This window comes from Plectropomus leopardus, chromosome 19 (assembly GCF_026936395.1).
Source record: "Plectropomus leopardus strain MGB_pleo_1.0 chromosome 19, ASM2693639v1, whole genome shotgun sequence".
In the NCBI taxonomy this organism is placed as follows: domain Eukaryota; kingdom Metazoa; phylum Chordata; class Actinopteri; order Perciformes; family Serranidae; genus Plectropomus; species Plectropomus leopardus.
In genome coordinates this window covers 26,576,445-26,597,396 of record NC_142194.1, presented here as the reverse complement: position 1 = coordinate 26,597,396, position 20,952 = coordinate 26,576,445, and the positions used below count along the sequence as shown (strand labels likewise).

The 20,952-nt window shown below is 36.0% G+C and overlaps 1 protein-coding gene across 2 annotated transcripts in view; it reads left to right on the top strand.

The window, feature by feature from the left end:
• nherf1a (NHERF family PDZ scaffold protein 1a) overlaps positions 1-11,755 on the top strand; it is a 35,042-nt gene extending 23,287 nt beyond the window's left edge. Inside the window, exons 3-6 of one of the 2 annotated variants that reach the window (XM_088069644.1) lie at positions 2,958-3,111; positions 3,257-3,291; positions 6,784-6,888; positions 10,350-11,755. In XM_088069644.1, the coding sequence (XP_087925770.1) occupies positions 2,958-3,111; positions 3,257-3,291; positions 6,784-6,888; positions 10,350-10,505 (450 nt within the window). In that variant the 3' untranslated portion in view covers positions 10,506-11,755. Of the gene's footprint in view, positions 1-2,957; positions 3,112-3,256; positions 3,292-6,780; positions 6,889-10,349 lie in introns of both variants that reach the window. The other variant, XM_088069643.1, reaches the window with a different exon arrangement.
• Positions 11,756-20,952: the final 9,197 nt, after the last annotated feature.

The window sequence follows — 20,952 nt, the reverse complement described above, 5'->3', positions numbered from 1 at the left end:
GAGTTGCCAAGATGGAGAGATTCCTGACGGTATTCCCACCTCGAATCTTCCTCCCACACGAATTCCTCAGTGACTTATCTCCCAAGATTCTTGATTAGTTCCAACTCTGGGAGTATGTTTGTGTACCACGCCCTGTAATAACACTCTTACCAAACATTTTCCATCACTGGTACCATTACTCTTCCATCTGCTATCATTCCATTCATTATTTTACACCACAGCCACAAATTTGGCACCTTTTCTTGCATGACAAAAACATCATCGTTCACTTACTTTGTGTGAATAATCAGTGATATCACGCTGTGTTCTTATCATCCTTTGGCACAAAAAAATGATTGGAGTATTTCCACCTGTGCATGCAAACCTCTGTCATTTTGAGTGTTAACAGCTGTAGTGTAGAACTGGCAGAAAAAGGGAGATGGGATGATTTTGTAATTATTTTTACCATAGCTTCAGTCTGATATTTGTAGAGGAATAACAAACACATTTTTATTAGTGCTCTTCATGATATCTTAAGTTGACAAAGAATGTATTACAGCACATAATATAATGTGATAACATGTCTCACCCTAATCCATGGAGGCCAAATTGTTCAATATTGAATAAGTTAATAAGGCATCATGAAATAAATTATTTTTTCATAAATAAACAAAAGAGTAATATATATATTAGTGTACTAATAATTGCAAAATGGTTGAAAATGTTCTTCAATCTTTACTCATTCCTATTATTTTTATTATACATTTATTTATTATTTGCATAGTAATCAATTTTTAATGTTGAGTTAAATCTGTATTTGTATGAGTTCATCTGTATTTTAATCGTGGATTATTTTTTTTTTATTTTTTATTTCAGACTGTCACTTTTTATGGCAGGGGTGTTATATTAATCCCTGCCCCTCTCAACAATGTTGCTTCAGCCTCAGAGCAGACTCCCCAACTGCCAGTTAGCTAGTTAGCTCTTGCTAGGTAGAACGGGCATTAAGATGATATTTTTTAAAAAGTGCCTCATGTCTGAGTTTTCAGGTTTTTTATTACTCTGAGAGGGAGTATAAATTTTGACTAAAGGTGTGCGATTTGCCTCATGCAGCCCTGTCTCCCCCTCTATTTCTCTCTGCAACCCTAAAACCCTAAAACCAGACCAAATTGACTTGATTTCTTTCAAAAACATGGAAAGAAGGTGATGAGCAACTTAAAAAGACATGGCCCAAAAATTAGCAAGAAAGTAGAAGAAAATTATTTTTAAAAATCTCAGGAAAATAAGTAAAATTCAATCAATTAATAAATAAACAAAATAAGTTTAAAAGCAGTACAGTGACCTAAAGAAAGGGCTAAAAAAAATCATTTTTTCTGTCAAATAATTTGAAAATAAGAATCCCCCTCAGCTAATTGTCAGGTCATTTCCTTGTCATCTTTTACTAAAAGAATTTTAACAATTTATTGGACATATCTTGCCAAGTTATTACTTTGTTTCCCCCCAATGTTTTCAAAAGAAATCAAACTGATTTTCTCACGTTTCAGACGTTTATTTGCTTGTGAAAGGCATCTGAACACAGCACAAGAAAACAGATTTTCGAGCCAGGTGTTAAAATGTTAAACTATTTACGCAGTTAAAGCTGTTTATTGTTGCTATTAATTAATTTCATAATGTTTTGGTTCTGTACATCATGATCATCTCCTCCTTGCTACACTGTCACCAGTGTCAAATCATCAGGGGGGCCTCGCAGTTAGTTGGCGTGAAAGCTGGTTACATCACTTGTTTGTTCCAGCCGGTGATTTTGAGCCGCTTTGTGAACTCGTACCTCCTCCAGCCATTGTAGTGCTAACCATTTTCCTCTCAGGGATCATGAAAGTGTATCAGGTTAAACTGGAGCTGCCAGTGTGTAGTTTGACTCAGTTGTGTTACGTCACCATAAACTTGGAGAATATATGATCACTATTCTTTTTACAAAACCATATGATGACAGACAGTGGTCACATTCTGTATGAACTACCTTTGCTGTGTAGTTTGGATCCAAAATGTGCTGGTTAATATTTGTTCGGTGATGTGTGCATTTTGTTGGCAGAACTTGAAGTCCTCAGACTGCTGAATCTGAGCTCAGCTGATGAGTGGTCACGGTTAGTTGACACGGATGATCTCTCAGCACCATGATTAACCATATCAGCTGTGTTGTGAGCAAACCAACACATAAGCAGATTGATATAGATTTCTCAAAGCAATCTGCACTTGAACTGCAGCATCATGTGAACATAACCTGTCTTTGACCACATCAGAATCAGAATCAGGAATGATTGCAGGATTCATGTACTGCTGTGTTACTGGAAAAAAAACACTCTTATCTCTTCTGTTTAATCTCGTCTGTCTCTTCTCTCTTCTCTCCTGTCTCCTCTCACACATCTTGTCTCCTTTCTTCTATCTCCTCCTCTATATCCTGTCTCCTCCTTTCCCCTATCTTCTCTCCTGTCTCTTCTCCTATCTCTTATCTCCTCCCATCTCCAGTCTCCTCTCTCTGGTCTCCTTTCTTTTATCCTCTCCTGTCACCTCTTTTCTATTGTCTCCTTTATTCTTCTGTCTCCTCTCATTTGCTGACTCCTTTCCTGTGCTTCTTTTCTGTCCTGTCTCCTCTCCTCTCCCTCTCTCTCCCTCTCCCTCTCCCCTCCCTTCTCCTTTGGAGATGATTTGGTTATATGTCCCTCTGTTTGTGACATGCAGTCACATATTGTGCAGCTGTGGGTGCTGCATGTTCCTCTGCTAATACAATCTGTTGTTTTCTGTTGTCGTTCATTGTGTGAAGTTTGGGATGAACAAATCCACAGGTCTCCTCTTCGCTTCAGTCTCCTCTCTGGTCGTCTCTCCCTGGTTTGGTTGATTTGCAAATGTAATTGTGGTCTGGTATTTTCCTCTTCAATGAAGGGACTTTATAAACATTAACCCTGTGGTGTCCTGTCTCCTCTCAGGTGAACGGCTTGTCAGTGATTGGCATGCAGCACTCGGAGGTGGTGGCAGCTATCAAAGCAGGAGGAGACGAGGCCACCCTGCTGGTGGTGGATGCAGAGACTGAAGAATTCTTCAAGAGATGCAACGTCCTGCCCACTGTGGAACACGTCACTGGTATGACACACAAACACACTCTGACACACAGATACCATTTAGAGTTGTACAAGTAGCAACTATCAGGAAGAATCAGTGTCGTTTCAACTGACTGTTTAATAAATATAGATGAAGTGAGGCCTTTATGCCTTTATTTCTCTTGTAGGACCTCTTCCTGAGCCAGCATCAGAGGAGGAAGAGGTGAGGACCACCACCCACCCATGCACGCATGCACACATGCCCGCACACACACACACACACACACACACACACACACACTGTAACAGATAGTGGCCTGGAAAAGCCCCACTGATCCTCTCTGGACATTCCTTGTAGCAGCTTAGGAGGTCTGGAGTGTGTTGTCTAAAACATTCAGGTTGTCTTAACACTTCTGTGTAAGACTGAACTCTAAAACTCTAAAACACACAAACACACACAGAGCACAGCACAGCACTGGATCTGAGTGATAACGTGTTAGAAAGCGTCTCTAACTTTTTGTTGTGGCCACATAACTACAGTGTCAGCAGCTTGAGTCAAGCCAAGCTCCGGGTCACGATCTGTAAACACTAGATCCCAGAACTCTGTTTTAAAATGAAAATGTTTTAGTGTGGACGTGGCCGCACTGCACCCAGTCACAGGCTGTGAGATAACCCTGATGACATCACTATGACATCATTAACATTGTGTTTTGAGACTTAGTTTAGTTTATTTGTAGTTGTGTTGTATGGGGTACTTATCCACAGACAGTAGATACATACAGAACACGTACCCAGTTTGGAGAAGCAGGCTGGAATCTGACATGGAAGCAACAGAAACAGTATACTGCTCCCTAAAAAGAATCAATATCAGTTAAATGTTGTATTTTTGTCAGACAGCGATTTCTAATGGGAAATGAGCCGCTGTATCGCCCTCTTCAAAACCAAAACCTACATGATTTTACGTCACTGAAAATAGGAGCTGCTGATCTAACACTGCCTCAAACAGTTGGTTGGTTTTTGGTATTGTGTGTCTTTAGTGATTAACCCTTTAAACCAGGATCGACATCACTTTTCTTGTACTGTATTCAGTTGCCTTTTACAAGTATTGAATACTTTAAACCCCGAGCAAATTGGTGTGATTTCTTTCAAAAACTTAGGGAGCTTGGCAAGAAATGTTCCACAATTTGCAGAAACTTAGTAGGTTTGTAAAATTATTTTCAAAAAAGTAAGGGAAAATGTTCAGAGAGATATATTTATAATAAGACTACTAATTTTTAAATTATTATATGTTTTAAGCAGTTTTTAGTTCTATTTCCTTGTTTTTTTGGGGGGGGGTGTAACTGACAAAGCAGTGAAACAGTGAAGATACTCTGAAAAAATCTATAAATGTATGCTATATTGAAAGGTTTTTTTTTGGGTGGCTAAAATATGCTTACATCTAATACATGTAATTACTCGACTATGGATTAGTACCTCATACAACCCCACTTCAAAAAATGCAAACTATCCCTTTTAAAAACACTTTCCCAGAGCCACAGCAGGCATTATACAGCTGCTCTCACTATTTGAGTAGCATGGAAGTGTAAAACATTCCCTTGCAATTGTTTTTCTTTTTTTTGAGTGAATGCATGACGCCACCGTAGAGTAGTACTCTCATTATCTGGATGTGTAAAATCAGCGTAATGCTCCTGTAATTAGCAGTCAGTATTTAACAGCATGTGTTAGAGTGACATTCCACAGGCACCACAGGGCAAGTTTATCAAAAGTAAACACTCTCCACACACACACACACACACACACACACACACACACACACACACACACACACACACACTGGCAACATGGGAAAAGTTGATCGGCCCCTCTGGTGACATTGTGGCTGACCCTTCACCATGGCAACAAGAGCTCACCAGTGTATCTCTCTCTCTCCCTCTCGCTCGCTTTTCGTCTTCTGTGTCCTGGAGGATCATGGGATTGAAGTGGCAAGTTGGGGATTATGCTAATGAGATGACTAACGAGCGCTGTTCACATACTCGCACATGCAGGCAGATTCTACTCCTCTGCGGCGAGGACAATCACTCATTCACCAGCAATTACATAACACAGCACTCTCTATGAACTCATGACCACTTCTGACCTTAAATCTGCGTGTGTGCGCACGCATGTGTGTGTGTTTCGACATTTCTAGGATTAAAGGGAGTTCCATAGATGTTCTAGGATTTTAAAATTTTTCCAGGATTTTTAGACCTTTTTAGGATTTTAGGACATTTGTAGGATTTTAAGGTGTTTCTGGGATTCAAGGACATTTCTAGGATCTTAGGACGTTTCTTGGATTTCAAGACCTTTCGAGGATGAAGGATGAAGGATGTTTCTAGGGCGAGGTGTGTTTTGGATTATAGAGTATTTCAAGGATTTTAGGGAGTATCTTGGATTGAAGGACATTTGATAGGATTTTAGGACAGTAGGAGCTTAGCTAGGACCCCTGTTCCAGGGGTGCAGGGATCCTTCACTGTCACTTTTGAACAAGCTCTATTTTGATGCTGTTTTATGCACTCTGGCACCTTAAGTATACTAAAAGTACAAAAACAATTCTCAGTGAGCATCACTTTTTTTTAATTGTGAATAAGAACATGGTTGGGGGGGCACCCGGCCCCCTGATTTGGTTGAGTATCACAGACATTAGAGGTTTTTAACTCACGTTCGTAAAATGCAGTTGTGGTTGTGTTGTGGTTTAGTATATATATGCAGCATATTGTAGCATTTGTTCAAAGCCACTTACAGAGGCCGCAGTTTATTTTTAGCATAGCATCTGCTTATGAATTAGATGCCAATTTCATACATACATGAAGTGAGTCTGCAGGGTCAGGCGCAGTACATCAGGTCACACAGTAAAGCTGAAGAATGTGGACATAAGCAGCGGCGTTAATATTCCAACCACTTTTTCAGATGAGTGCTGACACTGAGCCTCGGCTTTAATAAGTGAGCGATGAGAGTATGATTAAGGCGAGCTGCATGTCAGGATTACTGGCAGGCAGGGCTGTACTGCCACCTGCTGGACAACACCTAAACAGCAGCCATATTACAAAAAGTACTTCCTCTAACTCTGTGCCTTCTCTTATGGTTGGTACCACTGGTCTTCTCGTTTAAAATCAATCAATCAGTCAATCTTTATTTATATAGCACTTTTCAAACAAATCAAATGCAGTTTAGAGTGTATTACAGTTTCATTGAAGAAACAAAACAACATAGGAAATTAGCAAAAATGTATAATATTAAAAAATGGATCTAAATAAATACAATAACTATAAACCATAAAATTGTGGTAGTAAGGCATCTAGTTGACCAGTATCATCACTCTAGCTTTAAAAGTCATCCTGGTCCCGGTACAGCCTCTCAAAGACGGAAATGTTTTTTTGCCTGCATCGCCTAATTTAATTTTTTTTTATACAGAAAATGAAGTTAAAAGACACAAAGGGGAGAGAGAAAAATATCTGAAAATATCCATTTTCCTTTCTTCTTTTTCCTCATCAACATGGCTTGATATGTATATGAAGAATGAAGCTTTCAGGAGCAGTGTCCTTGTTACTCTGAGTCATCTACAGAACACGGTGGAGAATCAGTCTATTAAAAATGTTCATAGCTTGGACATTATGCTGTATGATTGGGTGAACTGACCTTTTAATCTCATTCAGTATGATTTGTTTTTTTCTAGCAGGCAGCAGTAGAGATGAAGTCTAAAGTGACTGCAAGATCCTCAACCTCCAGTGCCTCTTCCAACGCTTCCCTGCCAGCAGCAACCAGCAGCTCCCCGCCTGCACAGGTAAACGGGACAAATACTAACAATATACCGTAAAACTTCAATTATTAGCGCGGGCTGTTACTTGCTAAAATCACTGAACTCGACAGGCTTATATTTGGGACAGACGTCTGTATGGGGGAGGCTTTTATTTCCTTTCACATACAACTGTTAGCAGAAATAGAAATATAGTCAAATTATTCATCGAATTTTTTGAAACTAGCACAAAAACTAATTTCAGAATCTGTTACAAAAGATTATCTATACATTTTTTTAAATCTCTTTTAAGGGCCCCTTTTCTTGTTTGCTTGCTTTTTGTTTTTGCTTATTTTAAGATAATTTTCCTATAACTTTTAAAAAACTTTTTCTTTCAGTTTTTTTGGACCATGTCTCGTTAAGTTGCTCGCTGCATTCTCTCTATTTTTTGTAAGAAATCAAACCAGTTTCCTCAGGTTTCAGGCTTTTATTTGAACTTTTATGATACATATATTTTTAAGTGTAACCTGTCAAATGTATATTGATAGTGTTATGAGGGCTGCAAATTCTGACACTTAAAGTTGAATATTTCAAGATATAATTCTTGGCAAAAAATAGTTTGTCATAATAAGTATGCCTTTATTTCAAATATTAGAAGAAAAGTCTCATTTAAAAAAAGTCATATGGGGAGATTACAGTTTTATCCTTGAAATTACTTTTTCTAACAGCATAGCTTTTTCTTCCTTTCTGTAGTTCCCGAGTGTGATTCAATATCAGTTAGGGCTGCATCTGGAAAAGTCAGAAAACAGTGAAAAATGTCCATTCACTAATAATTAGATATTTTGGCAACACTTTCTGTGAAGACCACATCTATAATGCATTATGATGGTATTATAATGCATTCATAATGCTTATATGAATACACTTATAATCACATATGCTTACTGATGCACTGTATTCATAGCCATAAAACATTAGAGATTTGACTTATAATGATTTATAAGTGGCGAGTGTCTTATGGAGGCTCTTGACTTGTCATAAACGAGAGGTTGAATGCTGGGGCTAATAATGCATTATAAATATCTATACTCACCTATTCACATATCAAAAAATAACTTTAGTAGAGACATATTATATTACTTTATCTCTGTCCACCAATTTCTTCTGCAGCCCTTAGTCTTGGTTCTCTTGTGGAAAAGGGGGACAAAGTGGCTTTAAGCAGAGATAAAGAGTGCCTCTTTGACATGGCCTCCCATTTGTACCACTATTTTCTTTTTTCCTTAATACAGGCATGTTCCGTCTGCTCCCGCCCTACTGGGCTGTGATTGGCTAGTAGCCTGTACTCCTGGGCTGTGATTGGCTAGTAGCCTGTACTCCTGGGCTGTGATTGGCTAGTACTCGCCTCTGTTTTCCACTTCAGTCAGTTGAACAGCTTACATTTGCATATTAACTACATTTCACTTGGACTGTGGAAAAAGAGAACAATGAAGGGAATAAGATTTCTTCTTTGACATGGCTTCACATTTTGTGCCGCGTTAGAATGGAAAAGAAAAAAGTGGACAGCGATAGCTGCAGCTCCTGAAGTCACTATTTTTTTTTTCTATAATGCACTCAAACTCAAGTATGCTGTATGCTGTAAGCTAGCCAGCTAACCACTGTAGGGTCTACTTGTGAGCTAACATTAGCTACTGGATTGTTTGCTCCGCTCAGCTTGCAAGCTAACTTTATATTTCAACTTAAAATTGCTAGCTTCAAAAATCATATAATGTATCCATGTATATGAGTGGAGCTAGCAATCTTCAGGTAAAACATTTGTTTAGCTTGTAGGCTAATAGCAAACATTCGAGTGGCTAACTCAGCTTACAGATAGCCTGTTTGGGATGGGGACAGTGGTTAGCTAGCTAGCTAGCAAGCACGCTACAGCCTTAATGTCCATTAATTAATAATTATATATTTTTTATATTATATATTTGTGTGTGTATATATCTATGTCTGTATCTATATCTATCTATCTATCTATCTATATATATATATATATATATATATATATATACACACACACACACACACACACACATATACATATATGAATGTATGCATATTTGTGTGTGTGTGTGTATATATGTGTGTGTGTGTGTGTGTGTGTGTGTGTGTGTGTGTGTGTGTGTATGTGAAAAAAATTAGGACACCCTATGAAAGCCTGTGTGTATGTGTTTTGGGGTTTTTTTTTAACAAATTTGGACATATGGATATTTAATACTGATTTTAACAATACTGAGAGATTCAAGTAATATACCTAAACAATTAAAAGTGAAGAAAAAACTTTTTAAAACATTCTGTAAAATGTAATATTCTAAAAATGCAATTTCTGGTGAGGAATAAATTAGGACATCCCCACATTTATTCCCAATTAAAATGGCTAAAATCACACACAGGTGTATCACTTCAGGTGCACATGATAAGAACCTCATTACTCAGCATAGTGAAGGGAGCTTGCCCTATTTAAAGCTCAGACATTTAGTTTGGCGCTCTTGACTGTTAAAGTGAGAGTGAACACCATGGTGAGATCGAAAGAGCTGACTGAGGCCTTCAGAAAGAAGATTGTAGCAGCTTATGAGTCTGGTAAGGGATTTAAAAAGATCTCAAAAGAATTTGAAATCAGCCAATCCACTGTCCAGAAAATAGTCTACAAGTGGAGGACATTCAAAACAACTGCCAACATGCCCAGGTCTGGCCGTCCAAGCAAGTTCAGACCTGAGAGCAGACCACAAGATGCTCCAAAAACCCTCAAATGTCATCAAGGGACAGCAGGCTCTTGCTACTGTTAATGTGAAAGTTTTTTTCATGACTATATATACGTATATATATATATATATATATATATATATATATATGTGTGTGTGTGTGTATATATATATATATATATATATATATGTGTGTGTGTGTGTATATATATATATATATATGTGTGTGTGTGTATATATATATATATATATTTGTGTGTGTGTGTGTGTGTGTGTGTGTGTGAGTGTCTATATATATATATATATATGTGTGTGTGTGTGTGTGTGTGTGTGTATGAATGACAATAAAATTTGTCCATTTGTCCTGTGAAAAAATGCTGATTTTAACCTTTCCCATTAAAGACAAAAGCCTGATGTCAGTGGGTGTTAGTGGGGTTTTTTGACCTCCATGGCTTTACAATGTTTCACCCTGGGTGATGCAAATTTCTAACATAAAAATATTCACTTGTATAGCTTTAAGATTTTATGTTTATATATGTGTACCACCTGAAGGGAGCGTAAAAATGTTTTGCTTTAAATGAGAGTTTTTTCAAAATTGACGGGTTTCCATTAAGCATATTCAAAAACCTGCCCCCTGTCAGGATAAAGCAACAGTTTCAAATATGACAGAAAATCTATACATAGAAGTTACCAACCTGTAATTTAAGGTTTTCAAAAACACACATATAATTTAACTGTTTTAAATCTGTGTGTGTCTCTCTCCAGGACAAGAAAGCCCCGGAGCCGGCCCCAGCAGCTGACAGCCTGGGTCTGGGCCTGTCACTGGCACAGGCCAAAGAAAGAGCCCATCAGAAACGAGCTGCCAAGAAAGCCCCGCCCATGGACTGGAGCAAGAGGAACGAACTGTTTAGCAACTTATAAACAACAACAACATCATCATCATCATCATCATCATCAGGTCCATCTGCTCCTGACTTGTCTGTACTGCCCTGTGGATTTGGTTTTTACTTTGATAACAACGTTCATTGAGAACATTTTCAGCTCCCATGTTAAACAGTATTATTTGATGATTTTATTTGTTTTAATTTAGTTTTGCCAGTTTTCTTTCATGTTTTAATAATGGTTGATGTCAAACAGAAATTGAATGTATATATATTAAGAAGAATATTTTAAAGAGAAAAATACAAATATGACAAGGAGTAATGGGGCATAGGGCGGGGGGGAATTAGTGGTATATTTCAAATATTAAATCTACAGTTTAATCCTTTGAAACCTGAGCAAATTGGCTTGATTTCCTCCAAAAACATGGGATAAAGATAATGAGCAATTTAAGAAGAAATTACCCAAAATTTAGCAAATGAGCGGGGGTAAAAAAACAATGGAAAAGTTAAAAAAAAAAATTAAAAAAAAGACAATTACCTTTAAAAAATGCTTCAAAGTTTTATTAATTCTGTAAAATGACTTTAAACATTTAATTAGAAATATACTTTTTTGGACTTTTTTTTCACACCTTTTTTTGCAAATAATTCTCTAAATCTACTGGGACACTTCTTACCAAGTTGCACATCGTCTTTTTTTCCAATGTTTAGGATAGAAAATAAAACCAATTAGCTCATTGTTCAAAGCTTTAACAAATGTCAGATTTTGATGTCTGCAATCAGCAACTAGAATGAAAGAACATTCATTTTCTCTGATCGATGCTGAATCCCTTACTGCCAACAAAACCATTCCACGACAATCCGTTTGAATCATCAGTGTGTTTAAGTCTTAAATGTTTGAAGGGAACCAATTCATCGCGTCTGTCTGGTTGTCTTTCCTGTCGTCTTTACCGTAAGGGTTTTTGTCATCATATATGATTCCAGGAAATTTATTTTTTCATGTTGCTCTTGGTAGATGATTGTACATACATACATAAATGATTTAAGAGGTAATTTTATCTGGACTTACTCGAGAGAAATTAAGTTCCTCAGTAAGTTTTGTTGATTCTACTGAAATTGCAGGAATTTAAAGCCGCACTTGTGTATCGATTACAGTATAAAGTGTGCAGATGCTGGCTCTTTGCTGTAGAATGTATTGATGAGCACTGACAAATATAATATTTGGATCATATGGAATTGAGTCTGGTTTTGTAAAGCTGTAAATTCTTCACCTTGAAAACAATAATTTGGCGACGAAAACAAAAAATCCCTACAAGTGAATATTTTCATATTAAAAATCTGCATCACCTAGGACGAAACATTGTAAAGTCAGGGAGGCCAAAAACCGTATAGTTCCTTTCCCACTGGACAAAAAAACCACTAACACCCACTAACATCAGGCTTTTGTCTTGAATGGGGCAGGTTACAATCGGCATCTTTTCGTGGGACAAAAGATGCAGTAATCAGGGTTTTTATTGACTTCACTTAGCAGTGATGGAAACTAGTGATGTGTCCTTTCGTGTCAAGGCTTCAAAGTGTGTGTCGAGTAATTCCTGAAGATTTTTGTTAAACGCGTGTAGGCTTGTTTCGATGACGTATGTGGTGACGTTTGAAGCCTCGGGAGCCAGCCATTCCACGTGACTGATTCATGAAATGGTTTGCGGGTTTGGTGTGCGATTCGAAATATAAGGGGCAATGAAACGCAACAGACCTCCACTGCCCCACCACATTTTGTTGACTTGGGACTTTATTGTGCGTTTCTTTGCAATATATTCAAGCTTATTAATGAGTATATTATTGGTTTATTGGCATTATCATTTAAGCACAATTCAATTCATAGCTTCACGCACCAAAGCCATGATGTCATTATAATCACGCTGCCTGTTTTACATTTATTGTCCACTTGATGGCACAGTAGAGCAAATGAAGGACCGTGAAGCTTCGGCCCATGAGTGAACCAATTGAATTCGATGGAAAGTGTCAATGCTTCATGACACCTCATCTCGCCATCACTAATGCACTTTTTTTCTTCACTTTTCCAACGCGACCATATGTAACCTCTAACTCTGTATTGTCAAGCCCAAATTTCCTTTGCCTTCATGCAAACTACTCGCACATCATTCCAAATTAGTTTGCACAGAGTTTAAATGACTGAAGACGTAAGAGAGATGAAAAAAAAGTAACCACTGTACAGTTTTCACTGGCCTCTGTGCTGCTTTCCACTGTTGAGGAACCTGCTTTTCTGGACATTTGAAAGAAGTCGATTGCATATTTTTTCAAGGGTTTTTCCATTGAATGAAAAAGTCCATGGTATAGAATGTATTAAATAAGATAATTGTAAAGTATATCTTTAAAAATATCACACTATGTTATTTATGGTTATCTTCATGGCAAACTATGCCATGACATTTTAAATTACATAGTATGTAACTAAATGACAAAAAAGTCTTTGTACAGTATGTCATAAGAATGGTACAGTAAAGTCTGCCAAAAAAAAGTAATGCTTTATTATGTCACTAAAATGTCAAAAATGTCATCATAAATATACAAGTCATGATGGGGTAGAATTGCCAAAGATCTTTTCCCTATTCATCTTTATTGCCCACTTTGTAAAGAATTATTGCTTACTGATTAATATTAAGCTCTTCAGTCAGGAAAACTCAATATGCTCTCATGTCATTTAGAAATCATCTATCAGCTGACGATGGTTATCCCTCTAAATAAATCCAACCAGATTTTGCCAAAATCTCAGTACACCAAACATATTGTTGTTGCTAAATTTAACACCTCTCCCCTCTCTGCTTCTGTCAGTTGTCATTTCAGAACAAACAAGTGGGACCCTCCTCCACCTGATTCAACTCCAATCTTTGACCCCCACCACCACTGTCTAGACAATTTTTCAACATGCTGTATCATGATGTGTATTTACATGCTAAACTATGTGGTTTTCAGCTGTTTTGTCTTATAACATTTCGAAAAAAAAATGACCAAAAATGCCACACTTTAGTATGTAAAAAAATGGCAAAATATGACATCTTCAAGAAACTGTTGAAAAAAACTCCAAAAACGGTCCCAAACCCAATACAAAGCATATTGAACAAATGCCAAAAAATATCAAAGGCTATACTATGGCAAGTAAGGCACTATTTAACATTCCTCTACATGATATTCTAAGTGGTTTTCAGCTGATGTTGAAAAAATGGAGAAAAATAGCAAAGCTATAGTATGGTGAAAATGTGCAAATATGACATGTCCAAAAAACAGCTGAAAACCACTTAGTATAGCACGCAGGGGCATGTTATAGTATCCAGTGTTGAAAAAATGCAAAAAACTTGTCCAAAATCCACAAAATATCATCTTGAAAAAATGAAGAAAAAAGCTAGACTATAATATGGCAAAAAAGTCAAAATTTGACATGTCCAAAAAACAGCTGAAAACCACTTAGTATAGCACACAGCGGCATGGTATAGTATACAGTGTTGAAAAAACCTCCAAAAACATTCCCAAAACCCATTAAAAAGCATGTTGAAAAAATGCCGAAAAATAGCAAGGCTATAGTATGGCGAAAATGTGCAAATATGACATGTCCAAAAAACAGCTGAAAACCACTTTATATAGCATGCAGAGGCATGTAATAGTACACATTGTTGAAAAAAACTCCAAAAACTGTTCCAAAACTCACATAATAGCATCTTTAAAAATGACGAAAACAGCAAGGCTATAGTATGGCAAAAAAGTCAAAATTTGACATGTCCAAAAAACAGCTGAAAACCACTTTGTATACTATTACATGCCTCTACATGCTATACTGTGTTGAAAAAAACTCCAAAAACTGTTCCAAAACCCACAAAATAGCATCTTAAAAAATGACGAAAACAGCAAGGCTATAGTATGGGAAAAAAGTCAAAATTTGACATGTCCAAAAACAGCTGAAAACCACTTTCCATACTATTACATGCCTCTACATGCTATACTGTGTTGAAAAAAACTCCAAAAACTGTTCCAAAACCCACAAAATAGCATCTTAAAAAATGACAAAAACAGCAAGGCTATAGTATGGCAAAAAGGTCAAAATTTGACATGTCCAAAAAGAGCTGAAAACCACTTTCCATACTATTACATGCCTCTACATGCTATACTGTGTTGAAAAAAACTCCAAAAACTGTTCCAAAACCCACAAAATAGCATCTTAAAAAATGACGAAAACAGCAAGGCTATAGTATGGCAAAAAAGTCAAAATTTGACATGTCCAAAAAACAGCTGAAAACCACTTTGTATACTATTACATGCCTCTACATGCTATACTGTGTTGAAAAAAACTCCAAAAACTGTTCCAAAACCCACAAAATAGCATCTTAAAAAATGACGAAAACAGCAAGGCTATAGTATGGGAAAAAAGTCAAAATTTGACATGTCCAAAAAACAGCTGAAAACCACTTAGTATAGCACACAGGGGCATGTTATAGTATACTTTGTTGAAAAAAACTCCAAAAACGTTCCCAAAACCAATTAAAAAGCATGTTGAAAAAATGCCGAAAAATAGCAAGGCTATAGTATGGCGAAAATGTCAAAATATGACATGTCCAAAAAACAGCTGAAAACCACTTAGTATACCATCTAGAGGCATGTAATAGTATACATTATTGAAAAAAACTCCAAAAACTGTTCCAAAACCCACAAATTAGCATCTTAAAAAATGACGAAAACAGCAAGGCTATAGTATGGGAAAAAAGTCAAAATTTGACATGTCCAAAAAACAGCTGAAAACCACTTAGTATAGCACGCAGGGGCATGTTATAGTATACTTTGTTGAAAAAAACTCCAAAAACGTTCCCAAAACCAATTAAAAAGCATGTTGAAAAAATGCCGAAAAATAGCAAGGCTATAGTATGGCGAAAATGTGCAAATATGACATGCCCAAAAAACAGCTGAAAACCACTTAGTATACCATCTAGAGGCATGTAATAATATACATTATTGAAAAAAACTCCAAAAACTGTTCCAAAACCCACAAATTAGCATCTTAAAAAATGACGAAAACAGCAAGGCTATAGTATGGGAAAAAAGTCAAAATTTGACATGTCCAAAAAACAGCTGAAAACCACTTAGTATAGCACGCAGGGGCATGTTATAGTATACTTTGTTGAAAAAAACTCCAAAAACGTTCCCAAAACCAATTAAAAAGCATGTTGAAAAAATGCCGAAAAATAGCAAGGCTATAGTATGGCGAAAATGTGCAAATATGACATGCCCAAAAAACAGCTGAAAACCACTTACTATAGCACGCAGAGGCATGTTATCGTATCCAGTGTTGAAAAAAATGCAAAAAACTGTTCCAAAATCCAAAAAATAGCATCTTGAAAAAATGAAGAAAAAAGCAAGGCTATAGTATGGCGAAAAAGTCAAAATTTGACATGTCCAAAAAACAGCTGAAAACCACTTAGTATAGCACACAGGGGCATGTTATAGTATACAGTGTTGAAAAAAAACTCCAAAAACATTCCCAAAACCTATTAAAAAGCATGTTGAAAAAATGCAGAAAACTAGCAAGGCTATAGTATGGCGAAAATGTGCAAATTTGACATGTACAAAAAACAGCTGAAAACCACTTAGTATAGCACGCAGGGGCATGTTATAGTATACTTTGTTGAAAAAACTCCAAAAACGTTCCCAAAACCAATTAAAAAGCATGTTGAAAAAATGCCGAAAAATAGCAAGGCTATAGTATGGCGAAAATGTGAAAATATGACATGTCCAAAAAACAGCTGAAAACCACTTAGTATACCATCTAGAGGCATGTAATAATATATAGTGTTGAAAAAAACTCCAAAAACTGTTCCAAAACCCACAAAATAGCATCTTAAAAAATGACAAAAACAGCAAGTCTATAGTATGGCAAAAAAGTCAAAATTTGACCTGTCCAAAAACAGCTGAAAACCACTTTCCAGACTATTACATGCCTCTACATGCTATACTGTGTTGAAAAAAACCTCCAAAAACTGTTCCAAAACCCACAAAATAGCATCTTAAAAAATGATGAAAACAGCAAGGCTATAGCATGGCAAAAATGTCAAAATATGACATGTCCAAAAAACAACTGAAAACCACTTAGTATAGCACGCAGGGGCATGTTATAGTATACTTTGTTGAAAAAAACTCCAAAAACTGTTCCCAAAACCAATTAAAAAGCATGTTGAAAAAATGCCGAAAAATAGCAAGGCTATAGTATGGCGAAAATGTGCAAATATGACATGTCCAAAAACAGCTGAAAACCACTTAGTATAGCATCTAGAGGCATGTAATAGTATACATTATTGAAAAAAAAACTCCAAAAACTGTTCCAAAACCCACAAATTAGCATCTTAAAAAATGACGAAAACAGCAAGGCTATAGTATGGGAAAAAAGTCAAAATTTGACATGTCCAAAAACAGCTGAAAACCACTTTCCATACTATTACATGCCTCTACATGCTATACTGTGTTGAAAAAAACTCCAAAAACTGTTCCAAAACCCACAAAATAGCATCTTAAAAAATGACGAAAACAGCAAGGCTATAGTATGGGAAAAAAGTCAAAATTTGACATGTCCAAAAAACAGCTGAAAACCACTTAGTATAGCACGCAGGGGAATGTTATAGTATACTGTGTTGAAAAAAAACTCCAAAAACTGTTCCAAAATCCAAAAAATAGCATCTTGAAAAAATGAAGAAAAAAGCAAGGCTATAGTATGGCGAAAAAGTCAAAATTTGACATGTCCAAAAAACAGCTGAAAACCACTTTGTATACTATTACATGCCTCTACATGCTATACTGTGTTGAAAAACACTCCAAAAACTGTTCCAAAACCCACAAAATGGCATCTTAAAAAATGACGAAAACAGCAAGGCTATAGTATGGCAAAAAAGTCAAAATTTGACATGTCCAAAAAACAGCTGAAAACCACTTTGTATACTATTACATGCCTCTACATGCTATACTGTATTGAAAAAAAACTCAAAAAACTGTTCCAAAACCCACAAAATGGCATCTTAAAAAATGACGAAAACAGCAAGGCTATAGTATGGCAAAAAAGTCTAAATTTGACATGTCCAAAAAACAGCTGAAAACCACTTTGTATACTATTACATGCCTCTACATGCTATACTGTGTTGAAAAAAACTCCAAAAACTGTTCCAAAACCCACAAAATAGCATCTTAAAAAATGACGAAAACAGCAAGGCTATAGTATGGGAAAAAAGTCAAAATTTGACATGTCCAAAAAACAGCTGAAAACCACTTAGTATAGCACACAGGGGCATGTTATAGTATACTTTGTTGAAAAAAACTCCAAAAACGTTCCCAAAACCAATTAAAAAGCATGTTGAAAAAATGCCGAAAAATAGCAAGGCTATAGTATGGCGAAAATGTGCAAATATGACATGTCCAAAAAACAGCTGAAAACCACTTAGTATACCATCTAGAGGCATGTAATAGTATACATTATTGAAAAAAACTCCAAAAACTGTTCCAAAACCCACAAATTAGCATCTTAAAAAATGACGAAAACAGCAAGGCTATAGTATGGGAAAAAAGTCAAAATTTGACATGTCCAAAAAACAGCTGAAAACCACTTAGTATAGCACGCAGGGGCATGTTATAGTATACTTTGTTGAAAAAAACTCCAAAAATGTTCCCAAAACCAATTAAAAAGCATGTTGAAAAAATGCCGAAAAATAGCAAGGCTATAGTATGGCAAAAAAGTCAAAATTTGACATGTCCAAAACACAGCTGAAAACCACTTACTATAGCACGCAGAGAGGCATGTTACATGCTATCCAGTGTTGAAAAAAAACTCCAAAAACTGTTCCAAAATCCAAAAAATAGCATCTTGAAAAAATGAAGAAAAAAGCAAGGCTATAGTATGGCGAAAAAGTCAAAATTTGACATATCCAAAAAGCAGCTGAAAACCACTTAGTATAGCACACAGGGGCATGTTATAATATACAGTGTTGAAAAAAACTCCAAAAACATTCCCAAAACCTATTAAAAAGCATGTTGAAAAAATGCAGAAAACTAGCAAGGCTATAGTATGGCGAAAATGTGCAAATATGACATGTCCAAAAAACTGCTGAAAACCACTTAGTATACCATCTAGAGGCATGTAATAGTATACATTATTGAAAAAAACTCCAAAAACTGTTCCAAAACCCACAAATTAGCATCTTAAAAAATGACAAAAACAGCAAGGCTATAGTATGGCAAAAAAGTCAAAATTTGACATGTCCAAAAAACAGCTGAAAACCACTTTCCATACTATTACATGCCTCTACATGCTATACTGTGTTGAAAAAAACTCCAAAAACTGTTCCAAAACCCACAAAATGGCATCTTAAAAAATGACGAAAACAGCAAGGCTATAGTATGGCAAAAAAGTCTAAATTTGACATGTCCAAAAAACAGCTGAAAACCACTTTGTATACTATTACATGCCTCTACATGCTATACTGTGTTGAAAAAAACTCCAAAAACTGTTCCAAAACCCACAAAATAGCATCTTAAAAAATGACGAAAACAGCAAGGCTATAGTATGGGAAAAAAGTCAAAATTTGACATGTCCAAAAAACAGCTGAAAACCACTTAGTATAGCACGCAGGGGCATGTTATAGTATACTTTGTTGAAAAAAACTCCAAAAACTGTTCCAAAATCCACAAAATAGCATCTTGAAAAAATGAAGAAAAAAGCAAGACTATAGTATGGCGAAAATGTCAAAATATGACATGTCCAAAAAACAGCTGAAAACCACTTAGTATACTATTACATGCCTCTACATGCTATACTGTGTTGAAAAACACTCCAAAAACTGTTCCAAAACCCACAAAATGGCATCTTAAAAAATGACGAAAACAGCAAGGCTATAGTATGGCAAAAAAGTCAAAATTTGACATGTCCAAAAAACAGCTGAAAACCACTTTGTATACTATTACATGCCTCTACATGCTATACTGTATTGAAAAAAAACTCAAAAAACTGTTCCAAAACCCACAAAATGGCATCTTAAAAAATGACGAAAACAGCAAGGCTATAGTATGGCAAAAAAGTCTAAATTTGACATGTCCAAAAAACAGCTGAAAACCACTTTGTATACTATTACATGCCTCTACATGCTATACTGTGTTGAAAAAAACTCCAAAAACTGTTCCAAAACCCACAAAATAGCATCTTAAAAAATGACGAAAACAGCAAGGCTATAGTATGGGAAAAAAGTCAAAATTTGACATGTCCAAAAAACAGCTGAAAACCACTTAGTATAGCACGCAGGGGCATGTTATAGTATACTTTGTTGAAAAAAAACTCCAAAAACGTTCCCAAAACCAATTAAAAAGCATGTTGAAAAAATGCCGAAAAATAGCAAGGCTATAGTATGGCGAAAATGTGCAAATATGACATGTCCAAAAAACAGCTGAAAACCACTTAGTATACCATCTAGAGGCATGTAATAGTATACATTGTTGAAAAAAAACTCCAAAAACTGTTCCAAAACCCACAAATTAGCATCTTAAAAAATGACAAAAACAGCAAGGCTATAGTATGGGAAAAAAGTCAAAATTTGACATGTCCAAAAAACAGCTGAAAACCACTTAGTATAGCACGCAGGGGCATGTTATAGTATACTTTGTTGAAAAAAACTCCAAAAATGTTCCCAAAACCAATTAAAAAGCATGTTGAAAAAATGCCGAAAAATAGCAAGGCTATAGTATGGCAAAAAAGTCAAAATTTGACATGTCCAAAACACAGCTGAAAACCACTTACTATAGCACGCAGAGGCATGTTATCGTATCCAGTGTTGAAAAAATGCAAAAAACTGTTCCAAAATCCAAAAAATAGCATCTTGAAAAAATGAAGAAAAAAGCAAGGCTATAGTATGGCGAAAAAGTCAAAATTTGACATATCCAAAAAGCAGCTGAAAACCACTTAGTATAGCACACAGGGGCATGTTATAATATACAGTGTTGAAAAAAACTCCAAAAACATTCCCAAAACCTATTAAAAAGCATGTTGAAAAAATGCAGAAAACTAGCAAGGCTATAGTATGGCGAAAATGTGCAAATATGACATGTCCAAAAAACTGCTGAAAACCACTTAGTATACCATCTAGAGGCATGTAATAGCATACATTATTGAAAAAAACTCCAAAAACTGTTCCAAAACCCACAAATTAGCATCTTAAAAAATGACAAAAACAGCAAGGCTATAGTATGGCAAAAAAGTCAAAATTTGACATGTCCAAAAACAGCTAAAAACCACTTTCCATACTATTACATGCCTCTACATGCTATACTGTGTTGAAAAAAAACTCCAAAAACTGTTCCAAAACCCACAAAATAGCATCTTAAAAAATGACGAAAACAGCAAGGCTATAGTATGGCAAAAAAGTCAAAATTTGACATGTCCAAAAAACAGCTGAAAACCA